The 17,680-nt window shown below is 50.2% G+C and overlaps 1 protein-coding gene across 4 annotated transcripts in view; it reads left to right on the top strand.

Annotated features, from left to right (window-relative positions):
- Positions 1–17,680, top strand: part of LOC140421878 (uncharacterized) — a 276,272-nt gene that overhangs the window by 53,404 nt on the left and 205,188 nt on the right. For 3 of the 4 annotated variants that reach the window (XR_011947154.1, XM_072506852.1, XM_072506859.1), the window contains one exon: positions 14,488–14,568. The exons of the other annotated variant lie outside the window; for it this stretch is intronic. Coding sequence is in view for 2 of the 3 variants with exons in the window: in XM_072506852.1 (XP_072362953.1) it covers positions 14,488–14,568 (81 nt within the window). In the remaining variant the exon portion in view is untranslated. The remainder of the gene's footprint in view (positions 1–14,487; positions 14,569–17,680) is intronic. 4 annotated transcript variants of the gene reach the window in all.

The raw sequence follows: 17,680 nt of genomic DNA, 5'->3' as shown, positions 1-17,680 counted from the left end.
CATCCTCCTCCCCGGCACGGGCCCCCCATCCTCCTCCCCGGCACGGGCCCCCCATCCTCCTCCCCGGCACGGACCCCCCATCCTCCTCCCGGAACGGACCCCAACCTCCTCCCCGGCACGGGCTCCCCATCCTCCTCCCCGGCACGGACCCCAACCTCCTCCCCGGCACAGGCCCCCCATCCTCCTCCCCGGCACGGGCCCTCCATCCTCCTCCCCGGCACGGACACCCCCCAAACCCCCTCCACAGCACGGGGCCCCCATCCTCCTCCCCGGCACGGACCCCAACCTCCTCCCCGGCACGGGCCCCCCATCCTCCTCCCCGGCACTGGCCCCCCATCCTCCTCCCCGGCACGGACCCCCCATCCTCCTCCTCGGCACGGACCCCCCCATCTTCCTCCCCGGCACGGACCACCCCCCCCCACCCCCAATCCCCCTCCCCAGCACGGGCCCCCCAACCTCCTCCCCGGCACGGACCCCGACCTCCTCCCCGGCACGGGGCCTCCCATTCCCCTCCCCAGCCCGGACCCCCCATCCTCCTCCCGGCACAGACCCCAACCTCCACCCCGGCACGGGCTCCCCATCCTCCTCCCCGGCACGGGCCCCCCATTCTCCTCCCCGGCACGGGCCCCCCATCCTCCTCCCCGGCACGGGCCCCCCATCCTCCTCCCCAGCACGGACCCCCCATCCTCCTCCCGGAACGGACCCCAACCTCCTCCCCGGCACGGGCTCCCCATCCTCCTCCCCGGCACGGACCCCAACCTCCTCCCCGGCACAGGCCCCCCATCCTCCTCCCCGGCACGGGCCCTCCATCCTCCTCCCCGGCACGGACACCCCCCAAACCCCCTCCCCAGCACGGGCCCCCCATCCTCCTCCCCGGCACGGACCCCAACCTCCTCCCCGGCACGGGCCCCCCATCCTCCTCCCCGGCACTGGCCCCCCATCCTCCTCCCCGGCACGGACCCCCCATCCTCCTCCTCGGCACGGACCCCCCCATCTTCCTCCCCGGCACGGACCGCCCCCCCCACCCCCAATCCCCCTCCCCAGCACGGGCCCCCCAACCTCCTCCCCGGCACGGACCCCAACCTCCTCCCCGGCACGGGGCCCCCCTTCCTCCTCCCCGGCACGGACCACCCATCCTCCTCCCCGGCACGGACCCCAACCTCCTCCCCGGCACGGACCCCAACCTCCTCCCCGGCACGGACCCCAACCTCCTCCCCGGCACGGGTCCCCCATCCTCCTCCCCGGCACGGACCCCAACCTCCTCCCCGGCACGGACCCCATCCTCCTCCCCGGCACGGACCCCCCATCCTCCTCCCTGGCATGGCTCCCCCCCCCTCCATCCTCCTCCCCGGCACGGGCCCCCATCCTCCTCCCCGGCACGGACCCCCCATCCTCCTCCCCGGCACGGACCCCATCCTCCACACCGGAACGGCCCCCCATCCCCCTCCCCGGCCCGGACCCCCCATCCTCCTCCCGGCACAGACCCCAACCTCCTCCCCGGCACGGGCCCCCCATCCTCCTCCCCGGCATGGACTCCAACCTCCTCCCCAGCACGGGCCCCCCATCCTCCTCCCCGGCACGGACCCATCCTCCTCCCTGGCACGGACCCCAACCTCCTCCCCGGCAGGGGCCCCCCATCCTCCTCACTGGCACGGACCCCAACCTCCTCCCCGACACGGGCCCCCCATCCTCCTCCCTGGCACGGACCCCAACCTCCTCCCCGGCACGGGCCCCAATCCTCCTCCCCGGCACGGGCCCCCATCCTCCTCCCCGGCACGGACCACCCCCATGCCCCTCCCCGGCACGGACCCCCCATCCTCCTCTCTGGCACGGACCCATCCCCCTCCCCAGCACGGGCCCCCCATCCTCCTCCCCGGCACGGACCCCCCCATCCCCCTCCCCGGCACGGACCCCCCCATCCTCCTCCCCGGTACGGACCCCATCCTCCTCTCCGGCACGGACCCCATCCTCCTCCCCGGCACGGACCCCCCATCCTCCTCCCCGGCACTGACCCCCCTCCCGGCACTCCCCCGGAGCCCAGCCCACTCTAACCACCCCCCCCACCGCACACACACAACCCTAGACACACCTCTCCCCACACATTTAGACTGCGGCCACGCCATCGCCTGCCCAGCGGCCAACCCCCCAGGCCGTCACTCACCTCCACGCTGGTCGGCGTGAACCTGGAGCACAGGTTGACGCCGATTAAAAGGAGGTTTGATTTACGTCGACATGACCCGTCATCACGTCGACGGGACTTCGGCCCATCCGGACGGGAGAATATCGGCAGGCCCAAAATCGTCTGCCTTGCGCACACCCGTGCCATTCTCCGACATCTGCGGCGCCATTAACGCCCCGCCGACTTTTCTCCCTTCGGAGACTTTGGCAACCGGCGGGGGCGGGATTCACGGCGGCCAACGGCCATTCTCCGACCCGCTGGGGGGTCGGAGAATGATGCCCCAGATTTGGGTGGAATTTAATTTAACGAGGGGGAGGGGTGTATAATTGGACAGGATGGTGCAGGTTGAAGACCAGTTCTCTCTCCCCCCCCACCCCCCCCACCCCTCACCCCCCCTCCCGTGGTCACCATTACTGACACTAGCTTCTTATTTCTGATGTATTTATTAACTTCATTTATATTCCTCTTCTGCCAATTTGAACCCATGTTTCCAGATCATTAGTTCAAGCATCTGGCACATTGGTGACATGCTACAGTTCCCAATAAATAACATATAGATAACGATAACAGCAGATATAAAAGTCAAGTCATAGATATGTTAAAAGATATGAATTGAACATTTTTCTAAAAAACTTTATAAAGCCACTGTTTATTAGGGATATAGTTTTTTCTCATGAAATTGACTGCTCCTCCTCCCTCCACCCAAAAACTGCGACTAGATGATTAACACTAATTTCACTCCTAAATCCCCTACAGCCGAGTGGTGATCTGGTATAATTTCATTTAGGTGTATGGTGGCTAGGACTGCAATCATTGGACAAGTGTAAATTGCAGGATTGATTCCTATTACATTTTTGGATCCTAACCAAACTTCTTACGCTTATAATTTCAGCTCTTGTATCATAAATGACTCACTGGGGTATGTCTAAACACCCCATATGTCTGTCCTTGCCTTTTGCACTGTCTCCTTCCCTTATAAAATTGCCACCATTCAATCCTCCGAGATTAATTCTCCCATAACTACCTGCTTACCTAGATAAAGCACACCATATATATTCAAAATTGATACCATAAGACATAGGAGCAGAATCAGGCCAGTCGGCCCATCGAGTCTGCTCCACGATTCAATCATGGCTGATATGTTTCTCATTCCTATTCTCCTGCCTTCTCTTCATAACCCCTGGTTCCCTTATTAATCAAGAACCCATCTATCTCTGTCTTAAAGATACTGAGTGACTTGGCCTCCACAGCCTTCTGCGGCAACGGGTTCTGCAGATACACCTCCCTCTGACTGAAGAAACACCTCATCTCTGTTTTAAAGGATTGTCCCTTCAGTCTGGATGTGCCCTCGGGTTCTAGTTTCTCCTACTAATGGATACATTCTGTGCACATTCATTCTATCTAGGATTCTCAGTATTCTGTAAGTTTCAATGAGATCCCCCTCATCCTTCTAAACTCCATTGAGTACTGACCCAGAGTCTTCAACCACTCCTCATATGACCAGTCCTTCATTCCGGGGATGATTCTTGTGAACCTCCTCTGAACCCTCTCCGAGGCAAGCACATCTTTCCATAGAGCCTTCCCCTCCATTCAAACTTAATCTTCTCAGGAGTGAAGAATTCCAACATGTCCCCCTGCCACGCCAGGGCACAGGATGGAGAGGTTGCTCTCCATCCCAACAGGATCCACCTTCGGGCGATCAAGGAGGCGAAGGCTACAACATCTGCCTCTGCACCCGTTTCCAACCCCAGCTGGTCCGACACCCCGAATATGGCCCCCCCGAGGGCCCAGGTTCAGTTTCACGTGCACCACTTTAGAGATTACCCTAAAAACCTCCTTCCAGTAATCCTCCAGCTTTGGACAGGACCAATCATCTATGAGTGATTTGTGGCCCCCCCCCCCCCCCACCGCAACGTTCACACACATCTTCTACCCTCTCAAAGAGCCCTCGCCCTTGTGAGGTGTGCTCTATATACCACCTTCAGCTGTATCAGCCCAACCTCGCGCACCTGGTGGAGGCGTTAACTCTCCGGTGCACCTCACACCAGAACCCCTCCTCCATACCCTCTCCCAACTCTTCCTCCCACTTTGCTTTGATCCCTTCTAGTGGTGCCTTCTCGTCTTCCAAAAGAGCCCGTAAACCGCCGACAATACCCACATCTCCAGTCCTCCTGTCGTCAGCACCTGCTCCAGTATTGTGGAGGACGGCTCCACCAAGAAGCTCTGTATCTCTTTCCTGGCCAACCCTCGAACCTGTATGTATTTAAACATTGCCCCCTGCTCCAGCCCATACTTCACTCCCAGCTCCTTCAATCCTGCAAACCGACCCCCAAGAAACAAATCTTTTCGTGTCTTAATCCCCTTCTCCTCCCATTTCCAGAAATTTCTGTCCCACTTCCCTAGCTCAAATCTGTGGTTCCCCCGAATCGGCATTTCTTTTGACCCTGCCCCCAACCCGAAGTGTTGGCGAAACTGCCTCCAAATTCTCAATGAAGCTATTATTACCGGTCTCCCTGAGTATTTTCCCGGGCTCATCGGGAGCGGCGCTATCGCTAGCGCCTTCAATCCGGAACCCCTGCACAAACTCTCCTCCATTCTGACCCACTGGGAATCAACCCCTCTAACCCAGCTCCGCACCTTCTCCACATTCGCCGCTCAGTAATGATACATCAAGTTCGTGATGCACGATCAATTGCACAAAGACTAAAGTTGGGTACAAATGTGGCTTTATTACAGTCAGATGCGTGACCTCCTGCTGCAGCTGGCGAAATGGCAGGGCGCTGGAAGTCATGCATATTTATACAGTCCTCCGTGGGCAGAGCCAGCCGGCAGGAGCTACCGGCGAACCTGTAGTGCAGGTCCTACCTTACATCTCCTATTACAGTGGTTCACCACAGTTTGGAAGACCCAAACCCCCTGCCTGCCATCCCCTCTGTAGCAGCACCTTTCTAACTCTGGCCACCTTCACTTCCCATATGAAATATGAACAAGGTCATCATTCCTTCAATCTCTTTAAAAAATACCTTTGGCAGGAAAATCGGCAGGCATTGGAAAATAAACAGAAATTGCGGCAACGACCTGTTTTAACCACCTGTTCCCGACCCGCCAGTGACAGAGGGAGACCATCCCACCTTGCCAGATCAGCTTTCACTCTCCACACCAAACTAGAGATGTTGTACCTACAGAGCCCCCCCCCCCCCCCGCAATCCCAAGCAACCTGCACCCCAGGCATCTAAAGTGAGTCCTGGTTTACGGAATGGCAGCCCCTCACCCCTGCCCCCACCCCCGGCCGAGACACCACAAAATACTCACTCCCTTGTCTAAATTTAATTTGCTCTGTTGCCATTTCTTTGCTCCCTGCTACTATTTCTCCAGCCTCATTTTCCAGTGGCCCAATGTCCATTCTTGCCTCTCCTACCTTTCACATATCGAAAAAATCTCTTAGAATCTTCTTTTATATTACTAGCTAACTTACACTCATATTTCATCTCTCCCCCCCCCCCCCCCCCCCCCCCCCTCCCATTGTTTTTTTAGTTGTCCTCTGCTTGCTTTTAAAGGCTTCCCAATCCTCTGGCTTCCCACTAATCCTCGCACAATGTAGGCTTTTTCTTTTGCTTTCATGCTGTCCGGGACTTCTCTTGTCAGCCATATTTGCTTTGTCCTCCTCTTAGCATATTTCTTCCTCGTTGGGCTTTCCGAATAACCTCCCAAAACTCGTGCCATTGCTGTTCATTCAACTGCCTTTCCTGCAAGGCTCCCCTTCCAATCAACTTTGACCAGCTCCTCCCTCATGTCTTTGTAGTTGCCTTTATTCAATTGTAATACTGTTACATCCAGCTTCTCCTTCTCAAACTTCAGGGTAAATTCTGTCATATTGTGGTCACTGCTCCCTAAGGGCTGGTTTAGCACAGTGCTAAATCGCTGGCTTTGAAAGCAGACCAAGGCAGACCAGCAGCACGGTTCAATTCCCGTACCAGCCTCCCTGAACAGGCGCCGGAATGTGGCGACCAGGGGCTTTTCACAGTAACTTCATTTAAAGCCTACTTTGTGACAATAAGCGATTTTCATTTCATTTCATTTCCCTAATATAGTCTGCCTCATTACACATCACCAAACCCAGAATTGCTTGTTCCCTACTGGGCCCCTCACAAGCTGTTCCAAAAAACCATCTCGTAGACATTTCACAAATTCCTTTTCTTGGGATCTCTACCAACCTGATTTTCCCAGTCCACTTGCATATTAAAATCCCCCATGATTATTGTAATATTGCCTTTCTTATATGCCTTTTCTATCTCCTGATTTATTTTCTGCCCCACATCCTGACTATTGCTAGGTACATAATTCTCATTCGTTTTTTTCCTTATGAATTCTTCAACTCTACCCACACAGATTCTACACCTACCAACCCTATATCGCTTTTTGCTATCAATTTAAGTTCATTTTTTACGAACAATGCAACCCCGCCCCCTCTGTCCATCTGCCTGTCCTTTTGGTAGGACACATATACTTGCATATTTAGAGCCCAGTCCTGATCCCTTTGCAGTCACATCTCTGTGATGCCCACAACATCGTACCCACCAATTTCAATGTGCGCAACAAGCTTGTTATAACCTGCCTACTTACCATTGGCTGGGGACTAATGACTATCCCACAATCCTGTGAGAGTATGAGCTTCCCCAATGAGGGGGGCGGAGAAACCACTAGTAAACTCCTAGTATAAATAAAGCTGGCCAGTTCAGGAACCAGCAGGAAGGAGTCTGTAGCAAGGGAAGTTACTGCTACTGTTCTGTATATATGTTATAGTAAATAAATGTTATTACTTTGTATCCTTAAAACTCGTGCTGGATTCTTCATGGCCCTTACAAAACTGGCGACGAAAGTTAAAGCGAATAGCTGTCTACACTGCTGAAGCCACCTCCCTGGATTTTTGTTGGATACAGGTTGGAAGTTGTTTTCTATTATACCATGCCTCTGTACGGACGTTTCGATGTTTTGATGCTGCGCTGGAAAGCTGGAACCAGTACACACAACGGATGCGTTACTATTTCCGGGCAAACAATAGCACCGAAAACGAGCGCCAGGTGGTCATATTGCTCACCGCCTGCGGCCCGCATACGTTTGGGGTGATTAGGAACCTTACGTACCCAGCTGCGCCGGACACCAAAACGTTTGATGAACTTGTGAATATAGTGGGGCAACATTTTAACCCAACCCCGTCCACGATAGTCCAGCGTTACCGGTTTAATAAGCTCCTTATGAATCCCTTGCCGATTTTCTATCCAGGCTACGCAGGATTGCGGAGTACTGTGACTATGGTGAGACCTTGTCAGAAATGTTAGGCGACCGTTTGGTTTGCGGTATTAACAATGCGGCCACCCAGAGAAAGTTGTTAACGGAGCCAACATTGACTTTTCAACAGGCCATTCAAATAGTATTGTCCCGAGAGAGCGCAGAGCGAGGAGTACAGGAGCTACAGGGAATGGAAGTGCATGCCTTGGGGCGCAACCCCTTCCGTCCGAAAACGTCCCCCCGCACTCCTGCGGTACCTTGGGCGAGGCAACGTCCAGACCGACGCCAGTGGCCGGCGGACATTCCTCCCCGACGGGAGCCTTCTCCAGAGCCAATGGATGAGGAGCCATGTCCGTGTCAGACTTGTAGGCGCCGACACCATCGCGGACGGCGGTCCTGGGGGCGCCAGAGGCGCGTCGTTCCGACCGAAACTGGGACCAGCCCAGGGGCTGTAACTGGGACCAGCCCAGAGGCCGTACCTTCCATGTGGATGAACCTGCGGCGACTACTCCTGAGGACGTGGAGACAGAGGACGACTGCCTGCAGCTGCATTGTGTGGCAGCTCCCCGTGTGGCCCCCATTAAGGTGACAGTACAGGTCAATGGCCACCCGCTTGAGATGGAGTTGGATACTGGCGCAGCGGTCTCCGTGATCGCCCAGAGGACATTCGACCGCATCAAGCAGGGTATACAGACCCTTACATTAACCGACTCACAGGCCAGGTTGGCCACCTACACTGGGGAACCACTGGACATTGCAGGAACTACAATGACCCCTGTTGTCTATGGACGCCAGGAGGGGCGTTTCCCACTTATCGTCGTGCGCGGCCATGGGCCCAGCCTGTTGGGTCGGGACTGGTTGCGCCATTTGCGGTTGCAATGGCAGCACTTCCTCCAAACAGTTTCTGAAGGGTTGACTGAGGTGCTAGGACGATACCCAGATGTAATCCAGCCTGGTTTGGGGAAAATAAAAGGGGCCGTAGCCCGTATCCAAGTTGAACCAGGAGCCACGCCGCGCTATTTCCGGGCGCGCCCAGTGCCTTACGCCTTGCTCGAGAAGGTAGAAGGGGAGCTCACTCGTTTGGAGAGTTTGGGTATTATCAGGCCCGTCCGTTTTGCTGACTGGGCAGCACCAATTGTACCTGTAATGAAGCCAGATGCCACAGTTCGCTTGTGTGGCGACTATAAACTTACAGTGAATACGGTTTCCCGACTCGACCGATATCCATTGCCTTGCATAGAGGATCTCTACGCGAAACTTGCAGGTGGACTCTCGTTCACAAAATTAGATATGAGTCACGCCTACCTGCAGTTGGAGCTGGACCCTGCCTCCCGACCCTATGTAACGATTAATACACACCGGGGCCTGTACGGTTGCCCTTTGGAGTATCCTCTGCCTGCGCAAATTTTCAGCGTGTTATGGAGGGCATTTTGAGAGGTTTACCACGTGTGGCTGTCTACCTAGATGACGTTTTGATTACAGGGACGTCGGAGCAGGAACATTTGGAAAATCTGGAGGCTGTCCTTAGATGCCTTTCGGAGGCTGGAGTTCGTTTATGTCGCACAAAATGCGTATTTCAGACAAAGGAAGTCGTCTACCTAGGTTATCGGGTGAACCGCGAAGGTCTGCACCCCGTCGCAGAGAAGGTGCGTGCAATTCAACATGCCCCCGCCCCGACTGACACTTCGCATCTTCGTTCTTTTCTCGGTCTCGTAAACTATTACGGGAAGTTCCTCCCCATTCTGGCAACTACGCTGGCCCCTTTGCACCTTCTGCTAAAGAAAAGTCACACCTGGGTTTGGAGTCAGCCGCAAGAAACTGCTTTCTGGCGGGTAAAGCAACAATTGTCGTCGTCTGGGTTACTAACCCACTATGATCCTGGAAAGCCTTTGCTTGTCACATGTGATGCATCTCCGTATGGTATTGGGGCCGTCCTGTCTCACAAGATGGAGAACGGGGCCGAGCGACCGATAGCTTTCGCCTCCCGCACATTGACTACAGCGGAGAAAAAGTACGCGCAGATCGAGAAGGAGGGCCTCGCAGTGGTTTTTGCGGTGAAACGCCTCCACCAGTACGTGTACGGCTGCCATTTCACTATCGTGACTGATCATAAGCCCCTGCTGGGACTTTTCAGAGAGGATAAGCCAATACCGCCCATTGCTTGTGCACGGATCCAGCGCTGGGCTTTGTTGCTTGCTGCATACGAGTATTCTCTGGAGCACAATCCAGGTACGCAGATAGCAAATGCCGACGCACTGAGCCGATTGCCTTTATCGACCGGCCCCATGTCGACCCCCACGACCGGTGAGGTGGTTGCAACCCTAAATTTTATGGACACCTTGCCTGTCACGGCATCACAGATCCGTGAGTGGATCCAGACGGAGCCAGTCCTGTCAAAGGTTCGGCACATAGTCCTGTATGGTGGGCAGCATAGACAGCTCCCAGGCGAGTTGCGAGCATTTTCCTCCAAGCTGTCAGAATTCAGCGTGGAAGACGGCATCCTCTTGTGGGGGACGCGTGTGATTGTCCCGGAAAAAGGCCAGGAGCTGATACTAACAGACTTGCACAATGGGCATCCAGGCGTGACCAAAATGAAAATGTTGGCCCAGAGTTATGTCTGGTGGCCAGGCCTCGACACCGACATTGAGAAGGTGGCCCAAAACTGCTCCATTTGCCAGGAGCATCTGAAGCTTCCGCCGGCCGCGCCCCTACATCACTGGGAATGGCCAGGGCGGCCTTGGGCACGCTTGCATGCAGATTTCGCAGGCCCTTTTCAAGGATCCATGTTCCTTCTACTAATTGACGCCCAGTCCAAATGGCTAGAGGTGCATAAGATGCAGGGGACAACGTCCTGCGCAACAATTGAAAAGATGCGTTTATCGTTTAGTACGCATGGCCTCCCCGAGGTGCTGGTCACGGATAACGGCACTCCATTCACGAGTGAGGAGTTTGCGAGGTTCACGAAGATGAACGGCATCCGCCATATCCGCACTGCCCCTTACCACCCGGCTTCAAATGGGTTGGCAGAGCGCGCAGTGCAGACATTCAAAAGAGGCCTAAAGAAGCAGTCTTCCGGATCAATGGACACGAGACTGGCTCGCTTTTTGTTTACGTACAGGACCACCCCCCATGCAGTGACTGGGGTAGCTCCCGCAGAACTCCTAATGGGCCGGAGACTTCGCACCCGCCTTAGTATGGTTTTCCCGGACATTGGCGCAAAAGTACGCCGCACACAAGAACGGCAGGGTCAGGGATTTTCTCGGCATCGGCCGTTTCGGCAGTTTGCGCCCGGTGACCCAGTGTTCGTTCGGAATTTTGCTGGTGGTGCCCAATGGGTTCCTGGTGTAATCTTTCACCAAACGGGCCCTATATCTTACCAAGTGCAAGCCCAGGGTCGTCTCCAGCGAAAACATGTAGACCACGTTCGGTCCAGAAGACTATCCCCTCAAAAGATTCCCCGCCCCCGGAGCTAATTTCTACAGCCACAGAGACCAGAGACTAGGGAAGGTAGTCCTCACAATCTTCCACTGGTGCCTCACTCGAAGCCTGCGCAGGTCGTTACGGGACCGAATGGAGGTAGAGACGCTGATATGACAGAGGCAGCAGACTCTGACTCCGAGATGGAGACACAGGATGCATCAGAGGGGGAATCCTCGGGTCCACGGGCCGTGGATGTACAACCGTTGCGCCGTTCATCACGGAAGCGCCGGTCTCCGTCTCGTTACACGCCGCCTGATCCAGCGCCGCGTGCAAATGGTGTCCGGCCTGCGGCCAAACAAGTCCGACGCCCTCCTTCGCCAGGGTCTTCGGTGGATTCCTTGGACTTTGGGGGGCAGGGATGTTATAACCTGCCTACTTACCATTGGCTGGGGACTAATGACTATTATGACTGTTATGTATATATGTTATAGTAAATAAATGTTATTACTTTGTATCCTTAAAACTCGTGCTGGATTCTTCGTGGCCCTTACAAAAAAGCTCATTTAGTTTGTTTCGTATACTGCGCACATTTGGGTACAACACCCTCAATCCTGCATTGGCTGCTCCCATTCTCATAGGTGTCCCTTTTTGTTCTGTTCCTGAAGTTAGGTTCCTGCCGCTTTCTATACTCTGTTCTATTACGTGTTCTGGAAACTTAACTAACCTCTTCTGAAACCACGCCCCCGGGAACTTATTTAAAGTCCTCATCATTAACCTGCACTCTCATTTTCTTCTTTAATTCTGATTTTTTCATTTTTCATGCCACTGACCACCCCCCCCCACCCAATCTACAGCCCTGCAGGAGGGCTGGTTTAGCTCAGTGGGCTAGACAGCTGGTTTGTAATACAGAACAAGGCCAGCAGAGTGGGTTCAATTCCCGTAACAGCTGAGAGTTCTGAATTCTGAATTCACCCTCTGTGTGCCCGAACAGGCGCCAGAATGTGGCGACTAGGGGCTTTTCACAGTAACTTCATTGCAGTGTTAATGTAAGCCTACTTGTGACAATAAAAGATTATTATTTTAGTTATGCGACTCGGCAGCACTCTGGTTCCAGCTTGATTCAGGTGAAGATCATCCCAACTGAACAGCTCCCTACTTCCCCAGTACTGGTGTCAATGTCCCATGAACTCAAACCCGTTTTTCCCACACAAACCTTTGAAACAGAGTTGAGAAGGTCTTGTAATAAAGTGAGACTTGAGATACTGGAATTATTTCAACTCGACGAGTAGGCAAAGAGGAAATTTAATCAAGAATTTAAAATTCAAAAGGGTTTTGATTGAATTAATCAGGAAAGACCACATGGAATTTTCTGCCCACCCTTGTGACAGATTTGTGTTGGGAAGGCTCATGGACAGCCTTGCCACTCCACTGCCATTTAATGCCCACTTAAGGACCCCATTCCGCCACTGCTGGTGTTTGCCCTGCAGTGGTCAGGGGCTCACCATGATGGGAAAAAGATCCTTAAGTTCTACATTATCACTAAGTGAGTGAGAAGTGAGTATAAGAGAACTTTGTAATGCAGAGAGTTGTTAAAGTATATGTTTTGTTACTCAGAGTAAGTGAAGCAAAGGCCATTGCATCAATTAAGGGTAGAGTAGGTAACTGTTTAAAACAGGGCCGGGTAGAGGATAATGGGAAAGAGCAGAGCAAATAACTACCACAGGCTCCTGGGCTAAATAGCTCTCTTCTGTCCAGTAACTGGAAAGAGATGATTGGAACCTGGCACATTAATAGGAGGAAGCTGATTATTTTGAATAGGCTGTTTTATGAGCTATATTGTAAATTGGAAATCGACGGGAAGAAGCTGTTCATGCAACAGCAATGGGCGAGGTCTAGCCGCCCCATTTGCTGAGGGCAAAAATTCTGTTATGGCCACTAAATCTTGCGAGAAGGCCAAAATGAGAATTATGCCAGCGAGATCTCAATTTGAGATCTTCACCGCCCGCGTCAGTGATGTGATCAGGTTCATGCCTGATTTCCATTGATTTGAATAAATTTAAATGCACTTAAACGGCTTTACGACGTAGCGTCTGCCCAGATGGATCCAACCCCCCCCCCCCCCCCCACGACATGACAATACGCCGGCGTGAATTACTACTTATTTTCAGAAACAAAACCAGTTGTGAGATCCATGCCAGGTGTACGGAGGTGTCTGGAAGCCCTGGGGCTTCAGGGTGAGGCTGGGTATTGCCCCCCCGCCTCCTCAGCACCCTGGCAGTGAACCTTGGCAGGGCTGGGGACAACCATTTGCAGGGAGGAGTGCTCCCTTGTGTGTATTGGGTGGGGAGAGACCTGATGACAGCGCGGTGGAGGGGGAGTTGCAGAGAGTATACCCTGATACCTCTGTGATGATTGAAGGGTTGCCCCAAAGCTTGTGAGGGTGGTCCTTCGTGTCCTCGGGGATGTTGGGAGAACTTATTTTAAATGTTGATCAGGGCGTCCTTTAAAGATGATGCCTCAAACTCTATAGAGCCAGCTGTGCTGAATTCTGGGGCCACGCTCTCCCAGTGGTCAACTCAGAAATTCTTCCTCATGATCAATTCCCTCAATGTTTCCAAACTCTTGGATAAAGTTTTATGATTTTCATCTTTGATTTGTTTTAGGATGTCTCAGGAGCTTCATGGTATCAAATGGAGTTTGGCCTCACAATAACATTTTAGGATTTCTTCCAGTGTATGTCAGGCAGATTGGAGTTTTCTCAAGCTAAATTTAGTATTCATTTCATTTTTGGGATGTGGGTGTTACTAATAAGGCCAGTATTTATTGCACATCCCAAAAGCTCTTCAAAAATGTTGATGATGGTGAGCCATCTTCTTGAATTCTTCAGTGACTTGCTCGGCTATTTCAAAGGAAGGTTAGAATCAACCACATTGCTGTGGGTCTTGGTTCACATACGGGTCAACGAAAGGACACTGTTTTTATGACAATCCAGAGTTTCATGATCACCATTACTGATCCTAGTTTTTTATTCCAGATTTATTTATTTAATTGAACTTAAATTCCTCAACCGTTGTGAGATTTTAACTCGTGCTTCTGCATCATTAGTCCAATAAAACAACCACTTGTTACCATGATATAATATATAGAATACCTGATTTCTTTGCTCTTGGAACTATGTCTGTGAATGATGTCTCAATATTATCTATGTGGGGCAGCACGGTGGCGCAATGGTTCGCACTGCTGCCTCACGGCACCAAAGTCCCAGGTTCGAACCCGGCTCTGGGTCACTGTCCGTGTGGAGTTTGCACATTCTCCACATGTTTGCGTGGGCTTCGCCCTCACAACAAGAGATGTGCAGGGTAGGTGGATTGGCCACGCTAAATTGCCCCTTAATTGGAAAAAATGAATTGGGTACTCTAAATTTATAAAAATAAAACATTATGTGTCTGCAGACATAGAATTGGAGATAAAAGAATTATGCTACACAATTCAATTTGCGTTAAAATTTCAACTCTGAAATTCATCCTCATGATCAATTCCCTCTATGTTTCCAAACCCTTGGATAAATTTTCATGACTTTCATCTTTGATTTGTTTTAGGATGTCACAGGAACTTCATGGTATCAAACGGAGTTTGGCCTCACAAGCAAACAAAGATATCAATTTAAACACACTTTAGAGGTAGGAAGTAATTAAATCCAGCACTTTCTTTATAGTATTTTGAAAAAAGAATAGATTATTTTAATAATGCAGCAAACAAATACTTTGGTGATAAACTAATGTAAAATTACTATTGGCAATGATAGCAGCCAAATACTATCTATGTTTGGATGTGTTCTCCTTGTCAGATTGGTGTTATGATATTATTTGGTTCCTTAGCCGTGCTATAATTTTGCCAAGAACTTGAATTGTAGCAATGTAAAGTTGATCTTATCATGATGTTGTGCACTACTTTAACTGTACCACCTGGGCTGAAAATTACATGTCACTGTCAGGGCCAGCAGTTACTGCTCATCCCCAGTAACCCTTGGGACGGTGGTGCTGAGCCACCGCCTCGATAACTGAGCGAATTGCTAGCTCATTTCAGAGAATGATTAAGTAACATGCTGCCAACCGCAGTTCAAAAGCTGCAGCTGGCAACATATCATAATAGTCATCACTATTATGTACACCTATCTAAAAGTAACCTTGGACTGGTAAGGTTGTACTAAGAACAGCTTATGTAACCTGTTTATTAGTCAGCTACTTGAGGCTACAGACTGAAAGCATGCAACAAGAACATCTCATTGTGTTCAGCTCATATAACCTGTCTGGCACAAGTGAGGTTGTGTTACTTATTGTGTTCTAATATACAGATACAGTCATTAGGAAAGTTAATAGATTGTTATTTATTCTGAGGAGATTTGATTACAAAGGTAGGGAGGTTATGGATCAGTTGTACAGGACATTGGTGAGACCACATCTGTAGCTTTGTGTACAGTATTGGTCTCCTTATTTAAGGAAGGATGTAAATGCATTAAAAGCAATTCAGAGGTTTACTAGACTAATATCAGGAATGGACAAGTCTTATGAGGAAAGGTTGATGAGGTTAGGTTTGTATTCACTCGAGTTTGGAAGAGTAAGAGGTGACTTGGTTGAAACCTTAAAGTTCCAGGGGGGCATTGACAGGATGGATGTGGAACGGATGTTTCCTCTTGTCAGAGAATCTAGAACTATGGGTCACTGTTTAAAAATAAATGGTCACTCATTCAAAACAGAGATGAGGAGAAATCTTTTCTCCGCAGTCTCTGGAACTCACTTCCTCATAATGCAGTGGAAGCAGAGTCTTTGAATATTTTTAAGGCTGAGCTGGATACACTCTTGATTAATAAGGGGTGAACGGTTATCTGGGGTAGGCAGCAATGTGGAGTTGAAGTTACAATCAGATCAACCATGATCATATTGAATGGCAGAGCAGGCTCGAAGGGCCAAGTGGTCTACTATTGTTCCTAATTCGTACCTACGTACTTATGTTCATTCACACCAGCCCACCCAGTAAAACACTCGGCCCACTTAGCTTATATGGCAATGAAACACGTACACCAATTAATTGAATCTTTTGCTTCACACTTTATGGAACTATGTCAGTAGAACTCTAATGATACTTCACATCCTTGAACAGGAAATGATCCTTTCTCTCATGTGTTATATCCCCTTTTAGGATCCTAGATGAGAACCCAACTATTTGTAATTTGTAAAACTTTGAGAAAAGGTGACTGCCCCACAGGAGTGATAACACTGACCTATAGGTATCTTTTATGTTAAAACAAACTTTAATTTAAACACAGAATTAACCACATTAACAACAACTAAATCAAAGAAGGAACTCTATCATACTTCCTAATTATGTCACTAAATATTCCCATTAAGCAAACTAATATAATTCAAATACACTTATTAATAAAGTTAACAATCAGGTTTTAATTGATTTTCTCTGTGCAGAGACCTGTGAGAGAACCTTTCAGGTGCAAACTGAAAGATACTTCTTGTCAGACTAAACTCCAATGGCAAACTGCAACTATAGATAGACCTGGCTTTGCTCCTTAATTACATCATCTGTACCCAAAGCATAAATAATGTACACCACGATGACCTCCAAATGAAAACAATATTCTATTAGCCAGCTATCTGCAAATAAATAAATGCTTCTCAATCAATCAGTAGAACACTACCCCTGTGAAATCAAGGATGATCTCACTTTTACAACCCCTTAATCACAGCTTTAGCAGACCTACTGTCTACATACCTTGCCCAGATTTTAAAAATAATATTACTGGAACAAATATAAAATATAACAATTTCTTACATTGATCACACCTCCCCTTAAAAAAAGAACCAGCAATATGACAAGATGAATTCATTTTCCAAAACCCTTTTCAAATTTAAATACTACTTAGGTGGATTGGCCATGCTAAATTGCCCTTGGTGTCCAAAATTGCCCTTAGTGTTGGGTGGGGTTACTGGGTTATGGGGATAGGGTGGAGGTGTGGGCTTGGGTAGGGTGCTCTTTCAAAGAGCCAGTGCAGACTCGATGGGCCGAATTGCCTCCTTCTGCACTGTAAATTCTATGATTAGTTAACACTACTATTACACTATAAGATACATATCTCATCATATTCATGCATGTAAATTTAAACATCATTATAGTCCATTTCGTCCATTCTTTGCGAACTTTAAACGTTCCATTCTTTTCACATCTCAAAGTCATGATAAAGCATCTGCTTCCTGCTACATGTGTAATTTACAAGTTAAATAGTTGTAGCAATAAAGTCCATCTAAACAGTCTTGCTGTACGATCTTTAAACATCTCCAGAAACCTCAATAGATTATGGTCTGTATTAGCAACATAAATGTCAAAATGTTGCAATGCCAATACCAAACGCAACGTTTCCTTTTCAATTGTTGAATACTTTTTTTGATGAACATTTAGTTTTCTGGAAAAATAAGCAACAGGTCTTCATCTGCTTGTATTGTACAGCACTAACACCCACATCACTCGCATCAATTGCCACCTTAAATTACTTGTCGCAATTAGATATCGCCAAACTTGATGCAATGGTCAACCCAGTTTTCAGGTTATCAAATGCCTCCTGATAATCTGATGTCCAATGAAATTTCTGGTTCTTTTTCAAAAGTTGTCAGTGGAGCAACCACACTGCTAAGATTTGGCACAAATTTTCTTTAGAAACCATTCATGATCAGAAATCCCAAAACTTCTCATTGACTGTATTTGGAACGCCCCAAGAGCTTTCAT

Source organism: Scyliorhinus torazame, chromosome 1, assembly GCF_047496885.1.
Source record: "Scyliorhinus torazame isolate Kashiwa2021f chromosome 1, sScyTor2.1, whole genome shotgun sequence".
In the NCBI taxonomy this organism is placed as follows: Eukaryota; Metazoa; Chordata; class Chondrichthyes; order Carcharhiniformes; family Scyliorhinidae; genus Scyliorhinus; species Scyliorhinus torazame.
This window is presented reverse-complemented; position numbering and strand designations above follow the sequence as displayed.